Source organism: Pelodiscus sinensis, chromosome 3 (assembly GCF_052426305.1).
Source record: "Pelodiscus sinensis isolate ZL-2025 chromosome 3, ASM5242630v1, whole genome shotgun sequence".
Taxonomy (NCBI): Eukaryota; Metazoa; Chordata; order Testudines; family Trionychidae; genus Pelodiscus; species Pelodiscus sinensis.
This window is the reverse complement of record NC_143054.1, coordinates 52,671,015-52,698,661: the sequence shown is the minus strand read 5'-3', so window position 1 is coordinate 52,698,661 and position 27,647 is coordinate 52,671,015. Positions and strand designations below refer to the sequence as shown.

The following is a 27,647-nucleotide window of genomic DNA, read 5'->3' as shown; positions in this document are numbered from 1 at the left end:
ATTCGTTCCAATTACATGGTCAATCAATCACACTTGTGTAACTCCAATGACGGCAGCTTTGTTGCACTGAGGGTATAATTTGGGGACAGTGGAATTGACAGCTTAATACATGAAAGTATTTGTTGTGACTAACTTTTATTACTGTTGCAACAAGAGAAAACACAGCTTGATTCTTGTGTTATATTTACATTTTGAGCTGGAAGTGTAAACGTGAGCTTGAGGAGACATACCTAATCAGAAAACTTAAAGTACTATTCTGTAGCACTTTAGAGACTAACAAAAAATGTAGATGGTATCATGAGCTTTCGTATTAGCAAATGAAGAAAAGAATGTAGCTGTAGCAGTGCGAGTGGTGAGAGGGCCTAGCCTCCCCAAGCATACCCTAGTCCAAAATGCTAGGTGCATACTAGGGGCAGGTGGTCCCTCGTGCTACTCCCACCACTGTGGATACATTCTAGTTTTTAGCCCACTAACTTGATTAAAAGTAGCATGTGTATGTCTCCTCAAGCTAAAATTTACATTTACAGCTCAAAGCGTGGACATATCTATAAATCCTGGGGTGAGTTTGCAGGATTGGCAGTAGAAGTCATCTGCATTTTTAAATTATTATTTATTGGTATTGCTTCAGCAGCTAGAGGCTTTAATTAACCTGAATTTAGGAACAGCCTTGAATACAAGTTTATGTGTAAGATTGACCAAAACAGAAACAGACCCAGAAGGAATTGTGACTCAGAAATGCCCCGCTCCTTGTTCTTGCAGGCATAGTAATTTTCAAACAGACTAATAGCAAATGATTCCTTCCTCCTCATGCCACACCAACTACTCTGGCCAGTGAGAGGAGGTGGTGGAGACAAAGCTACCCATTTCCTGTCTCTCCTTGCCATCCAGTTCCAGCAAGGAATAATGCAGATGGATAGCCCATTTGCTCCAATATACCAGGATCCAAGGTCCAGCTAGCAGGCAAAGTTGTATAAATTTCTCTTTATTTTCTTAATCCCTTTCATTTGCTGGCAAGGGCACATAGTCCAAGTAAGACTCTAGTCCTAAGGGTTTAAAAAATATTAGATGGGAGAGGGAGGAGGATGATCATAGAAAGTTTACTAAATATATCATTATCACAGAATCATAGAATCATAGAATCATAGGACTGGAAGGGACCTCGAGAGGTCATCGAGTCCAGCCCCCCGCCCTCAAAGCAGGACCAAGTTCCGTCTACACCATCCCTGACAGATGTCTATCTAACCTGTTCTTAAATATCTCCAGAGAGGGAGATTCCACTACCTCCCTTGGCAATTTATTCCAATATTTGACCACTCTGATCAATGGCCATTGGTGTCCGATGCCTCTCTCATTATTTCCTTCAATCTTTCCCTGCCCAGTGCGGAGTGACTTAATTTCTGTAGACTAGCTCTGCATCAATCTACTATATCATCTACCCATTCTCTGTGGGGTCTGCCTCTCCTATTTGGACCATCGATTATACCGAATGCCAAGGTCTTAACTATTCGCTCATCGTTAATTCTGCACATATGCCTGAATAGCTGTAACTTCTGTTGTATAACCTTCTGCAGTTGGTTCTCTTTCAGCTGTATCTTCCTATATAATTCCTCATTGGAGACCTTCTGTATCCATCCTATTCTCAGGATCTTTCTATAACTCCAATATCCTTCTCTTTGAATCTATCACCCATGTCTCACATCTGTACAACATGCTGCTAAGCACACACATTTTCAAGATGCTGAGCTTCATTCCTAAGCTAATTGCTTTACTTTTCCAGATCTTATCCATCGCCTTCAAACTTGCTCTTGCTTTTGCTATTCTAGTCACTATTTCCTTCTTACAGTCTAGCTCGTACATCATACATGAACTTCTCTACGTTCTCTAGTTCTATCCCATGTACACTGATCTATCTTCCTATTTCCTTTTCTCGTAATACCATTGTCTTCATTTTATTGATATTCATAATCAGTCCATACCGCTTCCATTCCTCATTTAGCACCTGCACCAACTTAGGTGGTGAACACCAAAATTTCTGAGTCAGAAGGAAAGTTGTTATTTGATCAGGACTGTTATAGAAGCTATACATACAGGGCCCCTTCATGCCATTTTTACAGACTCTTTTCTGAGTATGAATGTTTGGGCTGCAGTCAAACATTCCAAAATGCATGGGTTGTGTTGAGTTAATCAACAAATCTTTGATTTTGCCATAAGAATCAAGTTTAATACTTGTTCAATGGCAGAGGGACTGTCTTTCTGTGTGTACATGGCCTAGCACATAGGGCTTAGACTGAAGCTCCTAGATGCTCAGGCAATACAAATTATAGATAATATAAATAACTTCTGTTTGGAGTCTCAAAGTGCTATCACAATACAAATATTAAATGACACTACTTCCAGCACGCCACACTCATTAATAGCCAAAACCCGTCAGATTTATTAACATTTTAAACATTCTGAGGCATAGCAAGTCCCTTTGGATGCTTGCCCTAGAACTTCCCCAATATCATTGATTATTTACTGTTCAAGAGTTCACCCAACACTCAAGCTGGGCTAATTATTTAAAGAAATATTTAATGAATAGTTGACTGGTAAAAATGGACAGGTCTACACTATCACTAAATCAATCTACTTTATGTTACCCAGGGCTGCAAAAGACATCCTCCTCCCAAACTGATGCAAGTCACAGAAATGTAATCCCTGTCCACACTGGTGCTACATAGTCAGTATATGTTCTCTCACCAATACAATTTCTACTTCTCATGGAGGTGGAATAATTATGCTGATGAGAGAGCACTTTCCTGTCAGCATAGAACATCTTCACCAGACATTCTACAGTGCTTCTAGTGTGGCCTATGTCATTGGCTGGGTAAATTATTCAACAAATATTATCAAACAGTGCTGATCATCAAGGCAGTGATTTACATTGGTCATAAATGAGGAATATTGGCACAATAAGTCAAATATTTGTATCTGCACACCAGTATAATTATTCTGCTTATAAATTTGGTTCTTCATTAGATATGCTTTGAACATTTTGTATAATGTTTTCAAAATGAACTAATTCTTAAATCATAGTGTGACAAGTTGTTCTGCCTCATTTAAAGAAAATACTGATTTCTGATAAGACAAGGTGGGGTAGGTAATATATTTTATTGAATGACCTTCTGTTGGTAAGAGAGGCAAGTTTACATAGAGCTCTTCTTCAGACCTGAGAAACTTACTCAGACCTGGTCAGCACTACATGGTTCTGTTGATAAAACTTGCCTTGTGTTTACCTAGGTGTAGAACTGTTTACACTTAAATTTGGCTTCTGCTGATGTAAGTGCTTCGGTATTCTGATTTAGTAACATCACTTTCCCAAACAGCACAGAGAATGGGTAAATGTAATTAGGTTGACACACAATCAGTTAGACGATACTTAACTTACCTCAATTGTTATTGGTTTTCAGGAGCTGTCCCACAATGCCCCACACTGACAATATAATTGATGCAAGTGCTCCTAATGAGAACACACACCAAAGACACAAAGATCCTAGTGTGCACACACAAGCAATTTAATATCTGTGCGGACTGTAAGATGATGTAAGTTAGGCCAACATAATTTTGTGGTATAGACATGGCCTTAGAAAGGCATCAGTAGTTACAAAATGGAGTAGACTATTTAGCATCAGTAGTTAAAGCATATTTCAAGACTATTCAAGATGAAGTGGCCCATTAATACCCTTGTAGTCACAGCGTGGAAAAGAAATGGGGCGGGGTGGGGGGGAAGATGTTGATAGTGAGTTATGGATTGTTGCAATAAGTCATAAATCAAATGTCTCTATTCAGTCCATGATTTTAGTATCTAGCAAGTTATGAATTTAAGCTCCCACACTGTCTTTTCAAAGTGCTGTGTAGGGTCTTTTTGAAGATGAAGACTGCTAGGTCAGTCAGAGTGATCATTTTGTGAAAAGTCTGAGTGGGGTAGCTGAAGAAGTGGGTTGTGCCCACAAAAGCTCATGATTCCATCTATATTTTTGTTAGTCTATAAGTGCTGTAGGACCATCCTTGTTCTTCTTCTTCTGTGTGTGTGTGTGTGTGTGTGTGTGTGTGTGTGAAAAGTGTTTTTTCTGTGTAAATTTATTAGAGAGCATAGTTATTGCATATTTTCACTCACACAATTGCTATTGAGACATTTAGTAAACAGGACAGAGCACATCACATGGTGTGATAGGCACGGATATTGAAAGATATGTTGCAAGGAATCTTGATAATTGAAGCAGTTGATATATGTCTGGAGGGTTCTAATGTAGGATGGTAGGTGACAGCTAGGGGTGTGCTATCGGGGGAGGGGGGGTCATACCTGCTTCAAACAAAAATAAAAACCCCTCCAACCACACACCTCTAGTTATCATAGAGTTTAAGCTTGTAAGAATGTGTTCAGTGGCTGGACTTTTCGAAATTCTTGTGAGTTGCATTAATCATCTCACTTACCTATTATAAGGTAATATTTATGTGTTTGCTTTGTACTGATACTCCCATAGTCAAGAAAGAAGCATTAGCAAGAGTGAAAAACCAGTTTACCACAAGAAGTGTCATCTCCTGTCCAAAAGAAGGAGGCATATAGATGCCAGGCAAACCATCATGGAACATCAGTTGACAAAAGACTGTTGATTGCTCCACCCACACCCATGAAAAGAGGATGTGCACATAATCATGCTTCACAGTTTGAAATCTGGGTAAAAGTAATACAAATCTCTGACCAGAGACATCTATATCTGTCTTAGAATATGGAAAGGTCACTATTCTAAGGTTAAGCAAGGATCCCCAGGCTGCTTAGTTTTGGTTAGCTCTGAAGGAGCTATTGAGCTTGCACATTACAAAAGCTGCAGTTATTTTTGGAGCCTAAGACTAACTCATTTGTGTATGTGTTTACCTGATGTAACTTTAAAAAAAGCTCTCATTTCTTTATCCTAGTTAATGTGTGTTAACTAACACTGTAGTTAGCTTTTTATATGATTGACTTCAAGAATTGTCTTTGATGTGAGATCTAGCATGCGCCTGACTTGTGGTAAGTGACTGCTCCTTTGAACAAGGAGTAATCTGGATATTATTATGATTATTGGTGTAAGGTACCATCTATCACAAAGGCAGGCTTTCCTGAGTGGCAAAGTAGAGTCTAGAATGTGTCTGAGGTGGACTGTCTGTGACTCCATGTTAAAGCTATTAAGTGTTTGATACTTGGTTGGTGAAATCTAATTATAAAAAACACAACCAGTTTAGGGTTTGTGTCCTGATTTGTAACAGTCTGCCCTGAGGTTGGCATCCATGAATCATTAGCCACTCTAGGCAGCTTGACAGTAGCCACTGCAAATTATGGAAACAAGATAAAAAATACTCAAAATTGCCTTACAATTTGGGTCATTTCAAATGCATTAGTCCTCCATGACCCAGATGTACTGATATTTCAGAGATAATTACAGCCCCTAATGGGTTGAGTCCAGGTTGATGACATCTTTTATATTTCCTTCTGTTATTTTATTATACAGCCTTGGTCTTTCCTGGCATTAAGAATGCTGTTCAGCTGCTTGAACAAGGGATTTTTTAAATCAAAATAATAATAATAAAAATAATAATAATACATTTTGAACACACACACAGAGATACAGAGAACCTAAGTAACCAAACTTTTAATAAATTTTGTTTTTTATAATGACAACTGAAGTTTAGGTTTTATTAATAGTATTTGTTGAGGCTGATTACGATCATACTATAATATGCAAAATCAGGTGAAATATGAATAAAAATAATATAAATATTGTCAACAAAATCAACATTTATCCAATGAATTAAACAATTTATTATAATGTATATATGCATGTAATAGAAGCCTGTTAATATACGCAATGATTCACATAGTAATTTGATAATATTATTAATTACATTTCAAATTGCTATTTGATTCATTGTGTATACTGGCAGGCTTCTATTATGTACATAGCATAACATGGATTACTTTTTGGATTTATTTTAGGACCTTATAATTTATATTCAGATAGCGTTACCATATTTGAACTTTCAAAAAAGAGGACACCCCTGAAAGGGAGGAATGTATCTGTATCACAATCTACCAAATCACTTTGTATTAACATGTTTACATGAGTTGGTAGATTCTGATACAGATACACTTCCTCTCAGGGTTGTCCTCTTTTGAAAGTTCAAATAAGGTAACCCTAATTCAGGTTTTGAAAGATGAGAAGGTAGAAGATTCACTACTTAAAGCATTCATGTTAAAATAGCATAATAGACTAGACAATAGATGACTGAACGCCAAATTTTGAAGAATATTCCAAGCACATAGACAGCAGATAAATATATATACTTGCATTTTTTGAATTTCAAATATTTGATAAAAGAAATTCCTATTTCTTACCTACATTTCCAGTCATTAGGTATGAATTCTGAAAGTCCATCATCCCCATTCCAACAATGTGTATAAAGTCTTCAATCACCTGCATTAGCTCCACTGATCCTGGATAGATCTAATAAATGAAGGTCAGACACAATAACTGCAACACCTTCACAAACTCCGTAGCACTCACATAAAATACTAACCAAGAATAATAAAATGAGATGTGACACTCAAAAACTAAATTGTCCTTGTGTTTCAATGTCTGAAGTTTTAAGTTACAACAAAACAATTCTTTAGTCTTTAATCCATCATTTACCCCCAGGTGAGCAGACAAGATCTCCCACATTAACATTCAAAAGCAGCTTTGCCCAGGAACCCTGGGATGTTTCCTCATAAATTAATGAACCTATTAAAATAGGATTCAAATTCTTTGCTTATATTCCCCCAAAATAATTTAAACAAATGTTGCCTTCAAAGCTGTGCAGACAACCTCCGACAACGTTGAAAGGAGTTGGGTATGTATATCAAGACTAAATTATAAAACTATAAAATGTATTTTTGAATTTGCATGTATGCATTTTAACACTATTATTACTGTTGCCACAGAGATAAAACTAGTAAGCTAAAGGCATCCATACTGATCTCTGCAACAGCAGAATCAGGCCTTTTATGGTTGCCAAATGGGTAAGGACTAGTCCATTTGCAAGAAAGCATCATTCATTTTCATAGTCCTGAGAGAGCATTAGAAGAAAAATATATATTCATTATGCAATGATATCAAGAGATTAGAGTCCAGTATATTTATTAGCAAATTGAGTGGATAAACTGATATCATATACAGCGTAGACATCAGTAAATCATTTAAGGAATTACTGTCTGTCTCATGGACAAGGAATATTTTCCTGTAAAATGAACATTTATATTTAAAAAAATGGGCATCCCACTGTACACAGTACATTTTTTCTCCTCCCACATACAGGATGTTCAAAATACAAAATGTAAATGATATTCACTGTATATTGTTCTGTATCTGTAAATTCAGCCACTCTCTTTTTTAATATGCATGTATTGCTTTTGGAGACTTCAAGTCCCAACAGCCATTATTACTTCTTGCTATTTGATGTGTCTAACTCCAGAGCCTCTCAGATCAAGATGGACAATTACTTGCTGGGCTCTGTAGGTTATGCAGGCTGTTATATTAAATCTTTGGGCAGAAATAACCTATTTTCTTTTATACAAATTAATTGTGATGTTCAAGATTCTGGCAAGGTGCTAATGCTGCCCTGAGTGATGCAGATTTAAAATGACTCACTGTAAGGTAACAAATGTTTCAATATCAATATCATCCACACACCAAACAACGAGTACATTCTCCTGCCTGAGTACCGGGACTGCAATTCAGTCAAAAGGTTCTTTTGCCACTATTCACACCGGTTATAATTCCATAGCAAATGATTATAGGAGAAACAGTTGAAACATAGGTGTTACTTTGGTGCTCTGTATCTGTGAATATGTGAAGTATGTTGTAAATACATAAAGTGTCAGGAAATGGCAATGAAGACTGTGCAAAAATGTTGAGTTTTGCAAGCCCAATAAAAATATATTATTGTAGACTGCAAATGGCATCCTCGTAGCAGCTCTTTATATCAGCTCTTAGCAGAAGGCATGTATGAAAGTGGCTGCTGTATATTTGTATTCCGTATAATACATAATTAATGGTTTCTAATGCTGGCAGTTAATTTAGAAAAAGGATGTTGAGCTGCTGCAGCTATATTCTGATAGAAAATTCAGCAGTTTATTGAGAGTAATGTAAGCTTTCTTTCTACCAGAAATAAGAACACAGAGGACAATCTAAGGAATCCAAACTAGTGTCAAGTTCATTCAGTTATGCTCAGTGAAAATAATCTTATCTGGCAGGAAAAAATAGTGAAAATTTTCTTGAGCTAAAAATCTTAACTCTGTTCTCATTAAAAACAACACAAGATTAGATTGCTTAGCACTGGAAAGAGAATTCTCTCTCTAGCTAGTTAATGCTCTTTATGATGAGTGAAATATTCATCTCATATAATGAAATATGCATGTATTTTTCATGATTATTTGATGTGATGAGCTGAGAATAAGAACTTTAAAATGCTTTAACACAGAATTTATTAGTTGCAGATGCTTTTGTTTCTCTCTCATAAAATACTATTTTATTTTAACTGTAACTTAGCATGCTTTCATTGTATAAAATGTTTACTCTAATGACTATTTCATGAACAGAAAAAGAAAATTACAACAAACATTAAAGAAGGACTCATCACTGCCTCAAAAATAAACAACTACATATATAAATAAATAGGATAGGATTTGAGAATACTACCAGGACTGTGTCTAGACTACAAAGTTCTATCGGAAAAAGTTGCGCAAATTGCAAACTGCAATTTGTGTATCTTTTTCCACTTTTCTTCTGAAAGAGGCTTTTCCAACAATTGGCCAGTCTACACTGGGCCAAATGTTGGGAATAAAGCCTCTTTCAGAGCATCCCTTCTTCTTCATAGAACAAGGTTTACAGGGATGCTGAAAAAAAGTCTGCTTTTCCGATTTTTTTTCCGGAAAAGTAGATGTGTTCCTTGGACGTGGTAGAGGTTTTCTGGGATACCAGAGGTATCCCGGAAAAACTCTGCAGTCTAGATGTACCCTGAGCCATAGTTAGGGCTAAATGTGAAACTTGTACTTTGGTCATTTTTTATTCTAAATAGCAAAATAGGCAAATCTTACCTGCTGTGCATCTTCCCATTTCTCTTTGTTCTCTTCATCTAGGAGGTTGCTAACTATCTGAAAGAAGTTCTGCAAAATTCAAATAAAAGAAAGCAAAGTAAAATGAAATTCAGGAATATAACAAATGCTCATGTCATTAAGTTATGATTAAGACCAATTTTGTATTGTTGCGACAGAGGCCCATTGGTGGTTCATGACTCTGTTTCAGCTGCTCTTGTTAGGCCTGATATCTCACTACACCTTACAGACTGATGCTAGGATATTTAATTAAAAGGTGACATGAAATATATCATTTTAAATCTAATAACTCATTAACATAACTACAATTTTTGTAACAATGTGGTGTCCAGGAGTCTATAAGCAGCCAAAGGTGGCAAAACTAGTTTCCAATGCATAAAGATGCTTGGTCCAGGAAAACCGTAACTTAATGACAGTGAGATTAAGCAAAGTGTGATAAAAAACAATGGAAGTTCCATTAAGACAGAAATCAAGAGGGGAATGGGAAGCTCGTTGAAAAGGAAAACAGCACGAGGTAATCCTGCTTTTTGAAGCAAGGTCATTGAACTTTGGAAGATATAACCAACGACGATGCCATCTTGGGCATCCATCACTAGACATATACAAGAATACAGAACTCTTCTAAGCCAAGAAAGAAAGGATTGAAGTCCCTGGGAACTGAATGCAAACATCTTTCACAGAGATGGATAAGGGAAGCCAGCACATTGTACATTTGTAGAGGGTGCTGGCTGAGGAAAAGTCAGTTATGGCTGAGAAGTTGGAAGATAGGTGAGAGAAACCATCTTGAACACAACCTGTACTTTGCTAGTTTTAGTTTTAGACTTTTAAATGGATGTTTGCACTTTGATATGTCTTTTAGTCAGCATCACTTAACCTATGTCCTATGTTTAATATGTGTGTTTTATTTTTACAGTAAACCAACTCAGTGTTGCATTTGAGGGGAAGGGTGTTTTGACTCCTGTTACTTTAAAAAGATGTGAGTATTTTTCTCTCTCTTGGAGGAACAAACAATCCTTCTTATTTCTCTAAACTGTCCAGGAAAGGACTTGATTTAGCAAAGCACATGGACTAGAGAAAATTCAGGCTGGGCAAGTGCTGGGATCACCCTGGTGGTTGTAATTGAGGAAGGTAGAAGCCAGTGTGGGGCTATAAACGGGATGCTCAGAGGCAGAAATATTGAACTAGTGCTATTCATCACAACAGCTAGTTGTGAAAATCCCAAGCTACAGCAGCAAAGCATTGTGAGGCACCTAGAGTTGATGGCAAATAGTGACACAATTTCTTGCTGGTTTGATTGCACCCTAAGCCCATAACACTGATGCATGTTTGTAGTTTATTTCCTGTCACCAGTATAAGAGATCAAACAGAAAGTACATTACAACCCGGAATGGCAGTGTCCAGTTTGCCGGAGAGTCTTAGACCAGAAAATTACCATGTCCAGCTGTAAGTCATAGGCACAGTATTACCAGTTTTTACCAATAATAAAAAACAACCCAGCTATTTTCAGTATTCCAAATGTGTGTTCAACTTCCAATTTTTCCTGCATCTCTGCATTTCCTGGTTTCAGTGAGCACAAGATTAAAAAAAATACTGAAATAATTTGACTAGGCTAGTCATATTTTCACTCCAGCAAAAATCTGGAAGTACTGGAAACCTGAGGGGAAAACAGCCATATTACTAGATCCTAACCATTCAGGTTTGCACATTGTCCATTAATATTAGCAAGGATTCCACTTCACTTGCCATGGATTTTTTCCCCCATTAGACAGATAAATCTAGGAAATAGAAAAAAAAATATCTCCTTGCACCAAAGCAAAAGTTCCATTGACTGATGAAGAATTTTGCTTGAGGATTTTTGGACTGGGTTCTTTGTGGTGCACATGATAAGGCGGAATTCAGTGAATCAATTTTATTTTGGATAAATATTGTCCAACTCTAGGGCCAAGCCTGTATATCCACATCCTCAGCATTAGTACCATCATTAACATACTTCAGAGGGGTACCCGAGTTAGTCTGTAACAGGAAAAACTTAAAAAACAACAAATAATCTAGTAGCCCCTTAAAGACTAATAAAACACGTACATGTATCTTGAGCTTTTGTGGGCAAAACCCACTTCTTTAGATGACGAAAGCTCATGATACCATCTCCATGTTTTTTTAGTCTTGAAGGTGCTACTAGACTATTTGTTATAATTAATATAGTCTTTAAAATAATGCAGTATGTGAATATAGTCTTTGCATGCATACAGCAATTTAACTGTACCATTATAGTTCAGGTGATACAAGCTACTAGTGTGGATACAATTGCATTTGTATAGAGATGTGTGTGTGTGTGTGTGTGTGTGTGTGTGTGTGTGTGTGTGTGTGAGAGAGAGAGAGAGAGACAGAGAGAGAGAGAGAGAGGCTATGTCTACACTACAAGTTTTCTCAGCAAAAATATGCAAACGAGGGGCTAATTTGTATCAGTCACAATCTAATTTGCATACTTTCTGCCAATCCGTTTTTGTGCTGGGATTTTTGCACAAAAACAAGCAGTGTGGATGTTTTCTTTTTGCTCAAAACCCCGTTATTCCACAAGATCCATATACCTCCAAAAAGGAGGTTTACTGATCTTGGGGGAAAAACAGTTTTTGCACAAAAAGAAAATATCCACGTTGCTTGTTTTTGTGCAGAAATCCTAGTGCAAAAATGGATTGGTAGAAAATATGCAGATGAGATTGCAACTCATGCAAATGAGTCCCTCATTTGCATATTTTTTGCCGAGAAAACTCGTAGTATAGACGTAGCCAAAGAGAGAGAGAGAGAGAGAGATGGGGAAAGACACCAAACTGAATACTCAATAATCCTCTCTACTCTACTCCTGAGTACTGGGTAGTGGTTGTGAGATATGGAAGATATTGCTTTAGTGGGAAGTACTTTGAGAGAAAATTGCTATATTCTTTCAACTTGTTTTTAGCTATATTATTATGAAAGTATCTGTCAGTAAAATATTGTAATAGGTTGCCTTTAGGGGCTTTGAAGCAGTCACCTCACCTCAGAAACTGGTAAAGGAAACTGGGTTTAATTCAGACTCCTGAGGCAGGGAACGCTTAATGATTTTCTTTTGCATACAACAATGGCACAAAGGGTTAGTGATGGTTCATGAGAATATTCTCTTGAGAATATGTGGTCCTATGGCATTTTGGAATAGAGAGTTTTCCTCGGTGCAAATTCAGGGGTTGTGAGATGAAACAAAGTGCTGTGTATTAAGCAGAAGTATTAGCTATAAGGATACCTGGAAAAATTCAGAGCAAAAAGGCTGTTTATTATTAGGACAGGGTAAAAGTACCTTAGTAGGCTTAAACAGAAAATACATAATTTCCTCTAATTTTTTGGCTTCTAGCTTCTACCTACTATATCTGGTAGTCTTATTTATTGGATGCCTTTAAGGAAATCATATGAATGACATCTAAAGTAACAATCATCTTTAAAAACTAGACAGCTTTTAAATCACACTTTTTAAATAAAAATAAAATACATGTCTTTCAAATGTTTTTCAGAACTTTCTTTTTTATTTCTATTAGTTCCATCCTCCCTGACTTTTATTTACAATTTCTTTTGTCTGTAAGAGTTCAGATTTTTGGTGCAGGGACTATTCAACTCAAATCTGAATCATTTTCTTGCATTCATACAATTTTGTCTGCAGTCCGTTAATTATCTAACGATTTTTATGTGTATTTATAGAAGATTTCTGCAGCTGTCATTAACTTCAGTTAAAGTAATGGGTACTCTGAACCTCTGAAAAACAGATCAGGAGTGACTTACTCAAAGTCACAAAGGAAGTCACTTCAGAAATTGAATTAAAGGTCACATGCACGCCTTTCTCCTAGGCCATTTAGTTTTAATTCCCCTGATTGGGATGATGTAAAGAATAATTGAGTAGAATTTTTAAAGTGACATTTACTGTAAGTACAAAGTATTAAAGCTAGTCAGAGACTAGTTGAAAACAGAGCCAGTTGTTCCTGACTCTAACCTCTCCGGTCAATGTACTAACTACAGCAGTGATACTCACTCCTAAGATGTAAAAGCTAGAATCACCACATTTGGTATTCATAACTTAAAACAAGGTAAGGGTTTTATTGTGCCAGGACAATGAGATGTGCATGGCATATGATTGTTTGTCATAAAACCAAAAGGGACGGCTCTGGTAGTAGAGCCAGTTATGCATAATGATTACAGGAGGCAGCATGGGGCCAGAGATAGAGACCAGGGCAGCTGTAACCCCTTGGGGAAGCAGGTGACAGGAGTGGAGAAAGGGACAACTATCTACCATATATTAGTCTCTGTCTATGGGTCTTTCTGTCCTCCATCTGGGAGACCTGCAACCCTCCTTTAGGTGTGCCCGCTGCAGCGCAGTGGCCATGGACAGGTGCTTCTCACCTGTCCCCAACCTGCTGCAGTGAGAGACAGCTGAGGTTGTCCTCTCTCCCTGGGGTAGCCTGCATACTGAACCCCACATTCTCAACTGCACTACAGAGCAATGATTTAAATGAAAAACAAATATTAAAGACCCAAGCAATGGCTGATAAAATCTCTAGTAAATATATATATGGAACAATAAATTCATACTACTGTTCCTCTTTTGGGCAATGCTGATCGTAATTTGGGTTCTGAACCACTGTTGTCTGAGTATCACTGAATTACACCATGCTTCCTCTTTGGAATATTCCCATTCTCTGTAAAAATATTGCACATGATATTTTGTGAATAAAATTGATTTTTAAGAATGTTTCAGTACCACCATTTTCATGACTGGAAATCAACATTTGGGGAACTTAAAACTGCAAAACTGGAAAACATTTTCACAGGATAAAATGTTCACCAATTTAACCCATCTCCTAAAGCAGAGTTGGGGGCTGCTGACTCAGAGAAAAATCAGTCATGGGCTGCACAGAAGTGAGAAGTGGGAAAAAAACCCTCACTATGGCCCCCAAATGAGAAGAAGAAAGACACTTCCCATATTCCCCTTGCACACCAAAGCCGGGGGTAGGGGGCAGCTTAGTAGATTTTGTGTGCTTCAGTACCCTGGGGTGACAGTGGGGGGGACTGGAGCAACCCAAAGCATATCAGTCTTCCCACATAAGTCATGTCTCCTAGGAAGGGAACATTGGGGATCAATGGAGTAATGAAAGCAGAGAGGCCAAATGGAGAGAGCAGAGTAATGAAAGCAGAGAAGCCAAAGCGCAGGTTCCCCAATGCTGGGGGTGGAACTGAGCCTCAGGGGTCAGATCCAGGCAAGCCAAGGACCACATCCAGCGCCTCAAGTTTGAGGTCACCCACCACTCAGTTGGTAGTGTAGACCAAAGACTTAGGCTCACACTGCTCCAAAGGAGGAAGCTAATGATTCTATTTAAGGTGTAAGAATTACAGTGCCAAATATTTACACTGCTAATAGTGAGTCAGCAAAACACTTCAGTGTGTGCTTGAGGGCTTTGCTGAAGGGGTGCAAAAGAGACTAAAAAAAGACAACGTAAATTAGGGCATGATCTTTCTCCCATTGAAGTCCATGGCAAAAATTGCATTGGGTGTTAGGAATGCAGAGAATCATAGACTCATAGAATGCTAGAACTGGAAGGTACCTCAAGAGGTCATCAGGTCCAGTTCCCAGCCCTGACAATAGGACCAAGCACTATCAACATCATCCCTGATAGATGTCTAACTAACCTGTTCTTAAATATCTCCAATGATGTAGATTCCACAGCCTTCCTAGGCAATTTATTCCAGTGTTTAACCACTCTGACAGTTAGGAAGCTTTTCCTAATGTCCAGCCTAAACCTCCCTTGCTGCAATTTGAACCTATTGCTTCTTGTCCTATCATCAGAGGCCAAGGAGAACAATTTTTCTCCCCCTTTTTGTAACACCCTTGTAGGCACTTTAAAACTGTCCCCTCTCAGTCTTCTCTTTTCCAAACTAAACAAACCTAAGTATATCAGTCTTCCCACATAGGTCATGTCTCCTAGGAAGGGAACATTGGGGATCAATGGAGTAATGAAAGCAGAGAACCCAAATGGATTGATCCAGTGCCCACTGACATCATTGCAAATCTGTTCACTAAGTTTAATGGGTCCTAGATATGGCCCTTGGTATTTATCTCCTCAAGTACTCGGAGTATCCATTCCTATTCAATACTGCATTCAGAGGACTATAAATCCATCATAAAATATACTCTGCAAATTAAATGTCAAGTTATTTAACCTACAACATTCTTTCCAAAGGAGATTCTTCAGCTCTCAGAATTTTACCCTTTCAGCTCTCAAGATATGTAAAAGGATGCAAGGCTCACATGGATGTTTCCAAATGTCTCTACACTTCAGAAAGGTTAATTAAGGGCCATGCAAACAGATTTTCATGTAAAAAATGCCCATAGAGATTTATTGGTTGACTAGCACAATGTAAGACACCGAGAAGCCATATCATCGTTTAGTTAACATATGCCATGTTTTTCCCCAATCAAATTTATATTCCAAATTCTAAATAATATTCTTTTTTCCTTTTTAAGTAAGAACCATTTCAATTTGATGCTTCCCACCTGATTAGGGAGGTATTAGATTCCTATATGTTCTATACAGGAATAAGCCCAATCCTTAACTTTATAGAAGCTTTAGGAGTTCATTATTAATGCTGGTTTGGGCTCTTAGATCTCTTGCCTGTATGTAAAATCCATATTAGTGACCAAGTTATGTGCTAATTTTCACCATGAACACCACCACTGGCAGAAGTGCCATTGCACAAAATTTAGGTCATCAAACTATTTGTCCCTATGCCACAATTCATATCTAAAACTATACATGACTACACTACAGAAAATGAAGAGTGCCTGGTGTCAAAGGTGTCTTGTCTATGGAAGGAAAAGATTGCTAGAATGACTTGTCAAAATATGACAGCACTTGACAATATTATCTTTCAGTCTTTCTGAGACTCTCTGCCACTTTAAACTTCTGGTCTTTTTCTATCTCTTTTTATACTTCTGTATTTGTACTAGCTCTCTCTTCATGTTCTTGAGTCTACTGGGTGGTGTCATGCTTGTTTTGTAACTGCTTGTTGCATATTGGTTTATAATGTGCATACTCTTCTCTCCTGCTTTAGACACATTTGTGTTTCATTATTGGCAGAGACTGTATTTTTATGCAGGTCTCTTTTTTTAAAAAAATTTGAAGAGAATTAGTATACATGTTAAATTTAAAATAAATTTGCTTATAGTATGTGTTACTTTATAATTCATATGGACTTGCCTATGGGCTGGGCTGGTTTTCATTTGTAGTTAGTTCCTTTTAGACCAGACGGGAAGTTTAAAAGGGACTTATAGTAGGAGTAAATCACATTTGCATTGCTAAGATCATATGAAGGAGAATCAGGTCCTATAACTATAACAACAGATAGCTAGACAGATATAGATGGAGGTACACACATTTTAGCTTAACAAATCTATTAAGAACATTGATTCTTGTTAATCAAAGTTAACTACTAACTTGCAGTACTAATCTAACATTTTTATAGTACTAGGTACACAATTAAAGGGATATACAAGTTTATTAAATACATACAGTGCTCGTGCCCAGATTAACAATTCTGTCCTGACAAAAGTGTATGAATATAATTTGAGGTGTTATATTTTAACTTTGTTATGCAGCCGTATTATGTATGGCTGTTCTTGTCGATGTGCAAGAGAAAAAAATCTCTCAGTTCCTCAGAGTAGCAGTAGCAAACAACTGCGATCCCAGTACATGCTGGTGTACAGACACTCCTCCTTCTTTGCATTGTTGGCACATATTACTCATATTTATGATTTTTTTTTTACTGAGGATTAGTTTAATTAGTTCTTTTTATAATAAAACTATTTATTAATTGTAGCATATGTTAGGTTTTTGTCAGGGCTTCAGAGAGAATTGTTCAGTTCCTGGAAACAGTGGGGTGGGGGATCAGCTGTGGGCCCCCACAAGGGGTTCAGCTTTAGAAAAGGAGATACTAGGGATAGCTTCCCCCAGGCAGCAGTTCAGCCCTGCCCGTCCCACACTGTCTGTGGCTCTGGCTGTGTTTTAAAGAGACCAGGCCTCCAGCTGTTGCTGCTGTCATAGTAGCCATGGTGGCAGACAGGAGCCATAAGCCTTTTTAAATTGCCAGGAACTGGGGCAGCTGCCCTCCTTTTCCCCATCAGTGGCCGCAGTTTTTCTCAAGATTATCTAGTCAAGCCTGATAAGATAATAAGACTAGAATCCAGGTCTGATTTAACATACATTTCTACTTTCCTATAAGTCATGCTATGATGCAGGTGACAAGAATATCTAGCTTCTTTAGTCAAGTTACAGTACTTCTGTTTTCCCTCTATTTCCATCCTTTTTCTATGCCCCTTAAATAGGAGCCATGGAAGCTGAAATGCATGGATATTTTCAAATTGCAGATACCAGTAGCATGTAATTTCAAGAGAAGAGCAGGTTGATAAGAACATAAGAACATGTCTTCCATCTGTGATGAATGCTAGGTGGAAATGAACAGAAACAGTAATCATAAAGTGATCCATCACCTCTTGCCAATTCCCAGCGATTGCAAGGTTAGGGACACCATAGTCATTGTTGGACCTTATCCTTCATGAATATATTAATTCTCTTATAGCTTTGGCTTTCACAACATCCTCTGACAAGGAGTCCCATAGGTTGACTGTGCCTTGTGTGAAAAAATGCTTCCTTTGTTTGTTTCAAACTTGCTACCTACTAATTTCATTTGGTAATCCCTAGTTATTGTGTTATGGAAGGGGTGATGAGACAGTGAGGCTTGAACAATTCTTACAGTGGAGGTGCTGAAAGACAGTGTGTCCCAGACTTTTTCCCTGGCACCCTCCCTTATCCTGAGATTCCCACAAAACGTGGGAGTGCTCTTTCAACCTCTGCAACTCTAATTCCTGCACCTCTTCAAAGAGGCTCAGGGCTTCCCCATCTGTGGTGGCATGAATTAGTGCTTGTGGTTCCAGCCTTGTGGTAGAAGGTATGCCATGGGCTACAGGTTCTCTACACTGATTTATCCCCTACTTTGTGATTTCTAATGTTCTTTTAGCTTTATTGACTGTTGTGGCACATTGAGTGGATATCTTCAGAGAACTATCTACAATGACTCCAGGATTTCCCCCTTGAGTGGTAACAGCTAATTTAGACCACACTTATAGTTGGGAATTTTCTCTGCCATTTCTTGCCCAGTCACACAGTTTTGTAGCGCTTTATGATGTGGTTTTGCTGTTTAAATTATGAAATATGAAATGAGCACTAAGATAAGCTTAACATTATTTCTGTCATTTCTCTAAGAGTCCTACCAATATATCTGCTATTCCTTATGTCACAAAACATAGAATATACATATCAAAAGGCATTTCACAGGACACATATATAGGGAGAGACAGTGACTGATAGGGAGCTAAATTTTGAAGAGGTGGTGAACAGATATGATCCAGTCCTTTGAAGTGCTGGATGTTCTTGTGGAGCTGAGCTCCTTCATTTTCTATCACTGCTTAGATATGAGAGGGATGGACTTGCTAGAAGACTCTACTTTAGCGAGATGGAAATTGTGAGGTCCTTAATTTTAATTCACTCCAACTGCAGTCATTTTTGGATAATTTAAATGAATTCCTTTCAAATATTTTCTTGCTGTCAATATCTCAGTGTTTTCTCAGGCCAATCTGGCTATGGAGATTTAAAGTTACTATAATTCCCATTACATGGTTAAGGTAGGATTTCCTCCAAGCCCCCGAAGAAATTGAATCCCCGAGTGGCACAGAGGCTCCAGAATTACCTCTGCTTTTGCATTTAATCTGAGCATGGGGCATGCCCTGAGGAAATGTGGGGACAGTCCCAGGTGCTCTTGATTTCTGGCTACAGCAAGGAGTGAAATCCAACCCCCGTCTCCCCATGAAATCAGTAGCAAAACCTGCATTTACTTCACTGTTTAGGGTTTTTCACCATTTATCATTAAAATCAAAGAGAGAATTATTATTTAACATCCTAAGCAAAATACGGTGAGTACTTTCATTCTTTCTTTATATGCTTTCTAATATGTATTTATTAATGAGTGTTAAGTTTCATATTTTTATAAATTTACTAAATTTTACTCAAAAAACGAGGAGTAATGTTAGATCGAACCTAGAGGTTTGATTCAAACTAACGCGGCCCGGAGAGCACTTCCTGGTTCAAATCAGCTGGCGATCGGAATAGCGCGTGGGCGAGATTATGCTAATGAAGCATGGGATATTTAAATCCCTGCTTTATTAGCAATTTAGGTCACCTACATTTGCATCCCCAGTTCAAACTAGGGTGCAATTGTTTACGTACCCATAGTTTCCTTTAAATAACCCACCCTAAAAGGTTACTGAAGAGTCAAAAGAAATGACTATCAGAGGGGTAGCCATGTTAGTCTGAATCTGCAAAAACAACAAAAAGTCCTGTGGCACCTTATAGACTAACAGATTTATTGGAGCATAAGCTTTTGTGGGCAAAGACCCACTTTATCACCTGCATGCTGATGAAGAAATGAGAAATGTAGTAAATTTATAAAAATATGAAACTTAACACTCATTAGTGAATACATACTAGAAAGCATACAAAGAAAGAGTGAAAGTACTCACAGTATTTTTGCTAAGGATGTTAAGTAATAATTCTCTCATTGGTTTTAATGATAAATGGTGAAAAACCCTAAACCAATGAAGTAAATGCAGGTTTTGCTACTGATTTCATGGGGGGGGGGGGGGGAGAGGTTGAATTTCACCCCTTCTGTGTGTTCCCTAAATCCAGATATCATATCTCATATGGTTTTCCCTACCACACATTTTTGTACATTCTAATTTATGGCTTCTGCATAAAATTGTAATGAAACCGCAATGAAAGCTCAAAAGATATTTTTATAATTTAAACAATTCTTCTGTTTTTCTTGAGGAAAATAAATGTGGATCTTTCATTAAATCCTCAAATCTTGACTCATCTTCCTGAGAGGAAGTAAATAAAGAACTGTGTTTTTTGAGGAGTAACATTAGTTCGAACCAAGGGGTTTGATTCGAACTAACACAGCCCGGAGCACACTTCCTGGTTCGAATTAGCTGGCGATCAGAATAGGGCGTGGGTGGGATTATGCTAATGAAGTATGGGATATTTAAATCCCCACTTCATTAGCAATTTAGGTCACCTACATTTGCATCCCTAGTTCGAACTAGGGATGCAAATGTAGATGTACCCTATAGATGTTAGGCATCCAACTTCCACTGAAGTGCACTGATCCTTTTCTTTGAACAATAGTATTAAGTATATTATTTTTCCTTATAGAAATATGTTTACAACATGAACTATAGTTTAACAATATTTTTTTCTCCTTCACTTCCATGGTCCTTGTTCTCAAAATATCTCTAAGTTTCTAAAAGCAAAATAACAACAACAAAATTTAGCGTGGTATTATTTAGTTTCTCCTGGCTAGCTCAACTAATTATTAGGAATAAGTTGTGCCTCATTTATATCAACAGTATCAATTTTGCCATTGACAATAATGGAAACAGAATCAAGTTCTTACTAATGTTGGTAAGCTGAGTATGCTAAGTCTATAAACAGAACCCACTTATATTAAGCAATTTCTCAAGGTTGTTTCTACCAAAGTTTTTGTAGTGTCTGTGAGCACTGCAAAGGCCACTGGGTTGTTAAAAGACTGTTGACTGAATGAATAATTTGTAGCAAAACAACTTCCTATTTAAGCAGTCACCCATTTCTAATAATAATCAAAGGCACTAACTTTAATGGAATAAAAGAAAAAAATGAAATTTTCAGTTCATATTTTTTTTGACACACTTTGTGCCAATTTTCCTCTACAAATTAAAAAAATATATTGTTTTTCTAAATTCTATATTTTAACACTTCTGTGTTCAATTCACCTCAAATTGGGACGCATGTTCCTCCATGGAATGAGATCCCACTTAATAAGTCTTAGGCAGACTGCTTTAATTTGAGAAAAGAGATTTGTGTATGTGGGAAAAATAGAAAAAGACAGAAGAATGGGAGTATAATGGAAAACTGAAATGGAAATCTTAACTCTGGCAAAATTACTGTCTTTCTAAAATATATCACATATTTTCAACTATATTTGCATACACACATATATATTTGTGCTGTGTATTAATCACATCAGGATAATTTTATGAATTATCCTAGACCCCGCCATTTAATAGTGAAATATTGCTATACACTTTTTTAAACATCTTCCTTAAAATAAATGTATATTCTGAGAAAAGTACATATAAAATTCCCAGATGAGTTAAAAAAAAAAACCACTAGCTCATCTGGGAGTCCTGCCAAACCTTTATTTTTAAGAACTTTATATACTAAGACAGGCCATGCATTCTGCTGAAATAAAAGAGTGGACAATGGTACAGAAAGAGTTAATACAAAATACAAAATTCACATCATATTTCACTTTAATTATTTGAATTGCAGAAACAATGGCAGAATGAGGTAAGTATCTTAAACATCCTGGGTAGATTTTGAAATGAAATTAACTAGAATAAACAATGCTGCAGAATTATTTGATGTTTAAAAATACTCTGGAATGGAAAGTTACTCGAATAATCATTGTAAAAAGAATTTTGTATTTTTGAGACATTATATTGTTCTAAGACATCTGTTCACTTAAGTATAGCTGGGTCCTTTTGCCCTATCACACTTCACCATATTCATAAGTCATGTTTACAATGCTTCTATTTCATCTATTGAGCACATTTAATTGTTCTTGGAGCAAATAGATGATGCCAAGTATGGACCAAATATTGCAGCTGAATCATTGCTCTGTTCTATAAAATTTCTCTTACCTGGACACCATCAGATGCAGGGATATAACTTGCCCTTTTAAACGTATCGGTCACATTTCTGAGAATTTCAACTGAAATCAGAAGATCTCCTGCATAAAAATTTTTCCTCTGAGTTAAATCCAACAGTGTTTTGGTCACCTGGGACATTCCATCACCAGCCAGCATCCTCTGTCCTTTGGCAAGATGTTCTTTAATCTGTGCCAATCAGAAGAGTGAAATAAATATCAGAACCTCTTTTACTGAATTTAAGAATGTCTCAACCACAATAAACATAATATAATCCAAACATCCTTAAGGAACTTCAGGAATCCACAGCTGTAACAACCAGTGTATTTGCTTTTAATAAGGATGAATCCAAATAACTTTAGAACAGAATAAAATGAGAAGTATGTGATTTCACATTAACCATTAATCTGACATAATTTAATCTGACATTCTTTATATCATAGGCCATTATATTTCACACCGTAACCTGTGCATTGAGCCCAAAGATTTTCAATGCTCGTGTTCCCCCTCCCCCCCCAAAAATCGGGGCAGATTGTTTAACCTGCTGGCCACCATATAATTATGTAGAGCCATTGTGATTGATTCAGATACAATGGTTCAGGAGCCATGTGGGAGCAAAGAAAAGGAACCCCAGTGGTATTCTTTAAAGGCTTGGAGTTCATTCTTCAGACATGCCAGCCCATGTTGGCCAATTGGTTGGCCAATTTGGAAAGGGAGGCAGTCATTCACCATCCTGTCCCTTATAAGGACACTAACATTATTAGAGGTACAATTCTGGAACACTCCTTGTACTCATGAAGTTAAAAACTGGGAACTGTGAATAGCTCCTGTGCAGCAATCAAGTAGTAGAAGACCTATTTTGCCCACTCACCCCCCTGTAGATCTGTTCAGGGCCAGTGAAAAACCTCACCCATGTGCATAGAGATAGAAGAATGTCTCAACCCTTATTTGGAAGCTGAACTTGTGAATTTCAATTATTTCTAAAGTCAACTCAATATTTAAGTAAGATGTGCAGCATACCACAAAGAGGGATGTCATAAGGCCAACATATGCTGAAAAAGAATGCATAGGTTTTAAGAAACCTGATCTTTGTACCAGATAAAAGTATAAGTTCCTCTGAATCCAAGATAAGTTGAAAGAAGATAAAGTATCCCAGACAGACCTTCGCTCTATCCAAGATAGCTACAGAGGGAACTTAAAAGCTAGCAACCAAACTGACTGACACCAACTCTGAGAATGTATTTCCAATTGCTTTTTATCTTGGCCTGATTACTGGCATCCAAAGGAAAGACGACTGATGTAATGCAATGTGATGGGGGCATAGAATGAATGCAAGCAATGCACCCTACATTATCTTCCTCTGCTACCTCTGGTTTTGTTATGTTTTAAATTTCAAAGAAGAAAAACAATTGTAGCGAACATTTTTTAAAAAATGAAAAAAAAAGTTTTAAGGAAACTGATATATAAAGGGCAGGCACATTCTGACCCACAAAATTTAAATATTATTTTTCACAATATAGTATCATTCAGACTATCCCCTTAAATCCTATGCAGATACACTTGCATAGCTGGGCATTGGATGTGCAAACATGATTAACTCTAAGTCTCTCTGGGTATGTCTACACTGCCACCCTAGTTCGAACTAGGGTGGCTAATGTAGGCATTCGAAGTTGCAAATGAAGCCCGGGATTTAAATATCCCGGGCTTCATTTGCATCTTGCCGGGCGTCGCCATTTTTAAATCCCCCTTAGTGCGGACTCCATGCCTGTGGCTACATGCGACACGGAGTAGGTAGTTCTAATTAGGCTCTCTAATTCAAACTACAGTTACTCCTCGTGTAGACATACCTCTGTGGCTTTATATTTCTGGGACAAAACCCAGCATAACTTAAAGCAGCTACAGGCTGCTCCAAGTTACGTCCAGCCCATAGGAAACTTTTCAGTATCGGGAGATTTCCAGAGTGCAGCAAAGCCCTGACAATGAACCAAGAATATTTTGGATATAGAGGCAGCTCTAAACCAGCCAAGATTTCCCCTGTCTGTGGGGAGTCTCCTCAGCAGTGTGCATCTCCCAGATTATGAGCTGCTTTCAGGCAGAACAGGGCAAACAACTGATCCTATCTCTTAACTACAGGAATGAGAAGACAAAAGCACTATTATTCAGTTTCAACAAACAATTATTTATAATATTAATGTAGGCAAATGAATTCTTTAGACAAATGTTTCAGAAGAATGCCTCCTTCAGTGTACAGAAAACTGAAAAAGGGTAATTAGGCGAGAAACTTGTTTACAGAATTCATTTTCTTCAGTTTGCCTCAGATTTAACAGAGTGTTCTTAAAGTGAGCTTGCAAGAGAAGAAATAGTATGAAATGGATAGGAGTGAAGCCCTTGTGGTTTAGGCACTGGACTGGTGAGCTCTGGCTTCAATTTCTGTCAATGCCAGTCTTCCTAAGACACTTCGAATGAGTTATTTCATCGCTGTCCTTCAGTGCCTTGTCTCTAATCTTGGGGCAAGTGAACTTCTCTTCTCCATTGGGGTGATGTGGAATCCATCCATTAAAGGTTACAAATGCAATGCTCATGGAGACCGTATAAGCATCTAGACAGATACTTGCACATATTGGGATAGATCAGATTGGCCAAAAATACCAGAGAGGTAATGTGATTTTTGTGCTCAAGACAAAAAGTATGGAGCAGAGACACTGCTCTATCCCTCAGTTTGTTTATTACTGTCTGACCTGCACATCTATAAATTCACAATAACTTCTTTTCAATAAAGCAAACACTGTGAATCCAAATACAAACTCAAGAAACCTTGTCCGTGGCCACGTCTTCCTTTCCCCTTTTATATTCTATAGTTCTGTTCTTGACTCTAGGCCTGACTGTTGCCATGGACAAGTAAGTTAACTTTGCTGTACTCAGCATCTCCACCACTAAAGCACCAGTAATACTTATCTACTTATCTACATAACTGAGGGATGGGGTTTTCAGTATTAATCAGTTAAAGCCTACCCAGGGTGGGGCAAATGGCACAATTGCCCTGGAGATTCAAAAGGGCCCAGGGCTCCCAGCTTTGGTGGTCAGGCTGGCAGCTATCCTGCCATAGACAGCCGCATTCCTCCATCTAGTGCAGAGATCATGGATGTTGGGGGCATCCCCCCCCCTCAGTCCTGAATAAAGTCCATGATCTCCATCCTGGTCCAGGAAGGCGCCCACCCTCTCCGGTCCCTGGCAGGCTCCTGGGAGCTGACAGACTGCTCCTGGGGAGCGGTGGAGGGCTGCTGCAAGTGGCTTGCTGGCTCATGTTTTGGGGCCACTGGGTCAGGGGGAGCGACTGCTGGCTCTTGGCTGGCAGGCTTGAGGCTGGCACAGGCACTGTGGCCAGAGTCTACCTCTTTAAAGGCTCCGGGGAGGGGGGAAGGAAGAGCAGTGTTCTTTGTTGAGGCTGGAATGGCCACCAGGGCACCCTGGGAAGGCTGGAGGCCCCCTATTTCAAAATAAGTGTCTACACAGCACTTATTTTGAAATAGCTATTTTGCATTTGGAGTTATTCCTTGTAGAATGAGGTTCACCAAATTCGAAATAAGGCTCTGCTATTTCGAATTTATTTCAAAATAGCAGTTTGGTTGTATAGACGCTAGGAAAGTTATTTCAAAATAAGGGCTGTTATTTTGAAATAACTTTGCTGTGTAGACATACCCAGAGAGTAAAAACCTAGATATGGTTACTTCCTTTTAGAAACAGACAAGAAATGAGTAGGAAGGATGCCAGATAGGGGGAGCCTTGTCTCAAGCCCACCTATGTACAGGAACTGATATAAAATAACACTTCCCCAGGAGCAGGGGAAAGCAGAGAGGGAACTGTGGCTATAGTCCCTCCATTGACTCCTCCCAGTCTAGAGTCTTGCAAACAACATTATAGGCTGTATTCTTGTGACAAACTGACCCCTTTTGACAAATGTAGCAGTGGTTCCTAGCAGCCTAACCATATTATGTTTTTTGTAGTCTTCACAAGAGAAGAGAGTTTTAAGGAGGGATTTGTAGGAAGACAGTGGGATAGCTTTGAGAACCCTGCAAACATCTACAGAGCCACTTCCTCCTTTGTCTTGATGCCTGCAAAATACACAACAGTGGTTAGCTGCGACCATTGCTTATCATACTGGCCACTACTGTCTTACTGTTTTCTTGTGCTCCCCCCCATTCATTTAGCTACTTGTAACCTTTCATCTTAGACTTCTTGAGTGTTCAGCACATAGAACAATAGGGTCTTAATCCACGACTAGGGTCTTTCATTGCTACCATAGCACAAATAAAAAACACGAATGTCCTTAGTGCTTTTAAAGCTCTTGAACACATCAGGCACTAGACAGTATGTGTACATGATCAAACTGTGCAAACGTGTAGCTGTACCAGGTGGACCGTTGGCACAGACATAGATCCCACAGCAAGAAAGACACATTTTTGCTACATGCTGACAAAAATGGCCCAGCAGCAAGAATTCCCACCCTCATGTACCCACAGGCATGGGGATTTTAAAATGGTGTTGTTAGATTTTGGGGGACAATCCTGGAGTGGCATTAATGGTGGAGGAAGTTACAATATGCAAGTGGGTGCAAATGAATGAAAGTTGATGGAAGGGTGTGGTGGAAGCCAGAATAACAATCAGCAGGAGGAAACAGGGAGGTCTAATATACCACCAACACTGTATCTATGTGAGGACAATATAATTTATGCTATAATTTACATCACCCGTGACCAGGCTACATAGCAAATGTGGTGTGTGTCTGCATGCGGTACAGAAAATGGTGCAAGATTGCACTTTGTCTTTGGTCTCCTACAGTAGTATGGTTCACGAACCCCCCTTTTATCCCATGGAATTGCAGTGCTGTTGTGTTAAAAAACCTGATCATATTTGCACAATACTGCAAGAACTGCAGACAAATACTTTCAATTGATTACAAATATTAAGCATGCTGCTGCTGCACACAACTTTAATCACAGGCTAGATCCTCAGCTGGTGTAGAACAGCTGGTGTAAAACGTTCTATTACCTTTAATGGAGTCATATACATTTAGGCTACCTGAGGATCTGGCCTCTTATGACTAGTATTCTGCAAATGACAGAATAAATGGGAGTTAGATATGCCTACTTACATCACTCAGGTCTGTGAAAAATCTCGCACCATGATTAAGCTCACCTAATCCTCTGCAGAAAGGTGGATTAATGTAATCAACCTAAAGAAAAACCTCTTCTGCAGACACAGCCTCAGGATGAGGCTGTAGATTGTTCTCACCAGAAGTCCAAGACAATAAAAGTTTATATTTTGCTCTACATCCTGGTTATTGTCGATGCCACAGGATGATATGTTACATAATACACTGCCTTCCATTGCCCAAGAAAGTTACGCTGGACACCATTCAAGGTCTTTCTAGCATTCTGTGGAGGTCATTTTTTAGTAGTCTTCCAGGCAAGCTCATTGAAAATAAAGTTTATGAGCCGAGAGATGGTGAAATGAAGCAGCTGTTAAAGTGATACTTCAATTGTCAGCCTTGCCTCTAGCAGCACGTATGGCATATCTACATACTTGAAAAAATTACTGAAATGTTTAGCT

The 27,647-nt window shown here is 38.2% G+C and overlaps 1 protein-coding gene across 4 annotated transcripts in view; it reads right to left on the bottom strand.

Annotated features, from left to right (window-relative positions):
- Window positions 1-27,647, bottom strand: part of ADGRB3 (adhesion G protein-coupled receptor B3) — a 649,111-nt gene that overhangs the window by 303,295 nt on the left and 318,169 nt on the right. For all 4 annotated transcript variants that reach the window (XM_075923698.2, XM_014575580.4, XM_089777101.1 and 1 more), the window contains 3 exons: window positions 22,032-22,226; window positions 9,152-9,220; window positions 6,413-6,521 (listed from right to left, as the gene is read on the bottom strand). In XM_075923698.2, coding sequence (XP_075779813.2) covers window positions 6,413-6,521; window positions 9,152-9,220; window positions 22,032-22,226 — 373 coding nt within the window. The remainder of the gene's footprint in view (window positions 1-6,412; window positions 6,522-9,151; window positions 9,221-22,031; window positions 22,227-27,647) is intronic.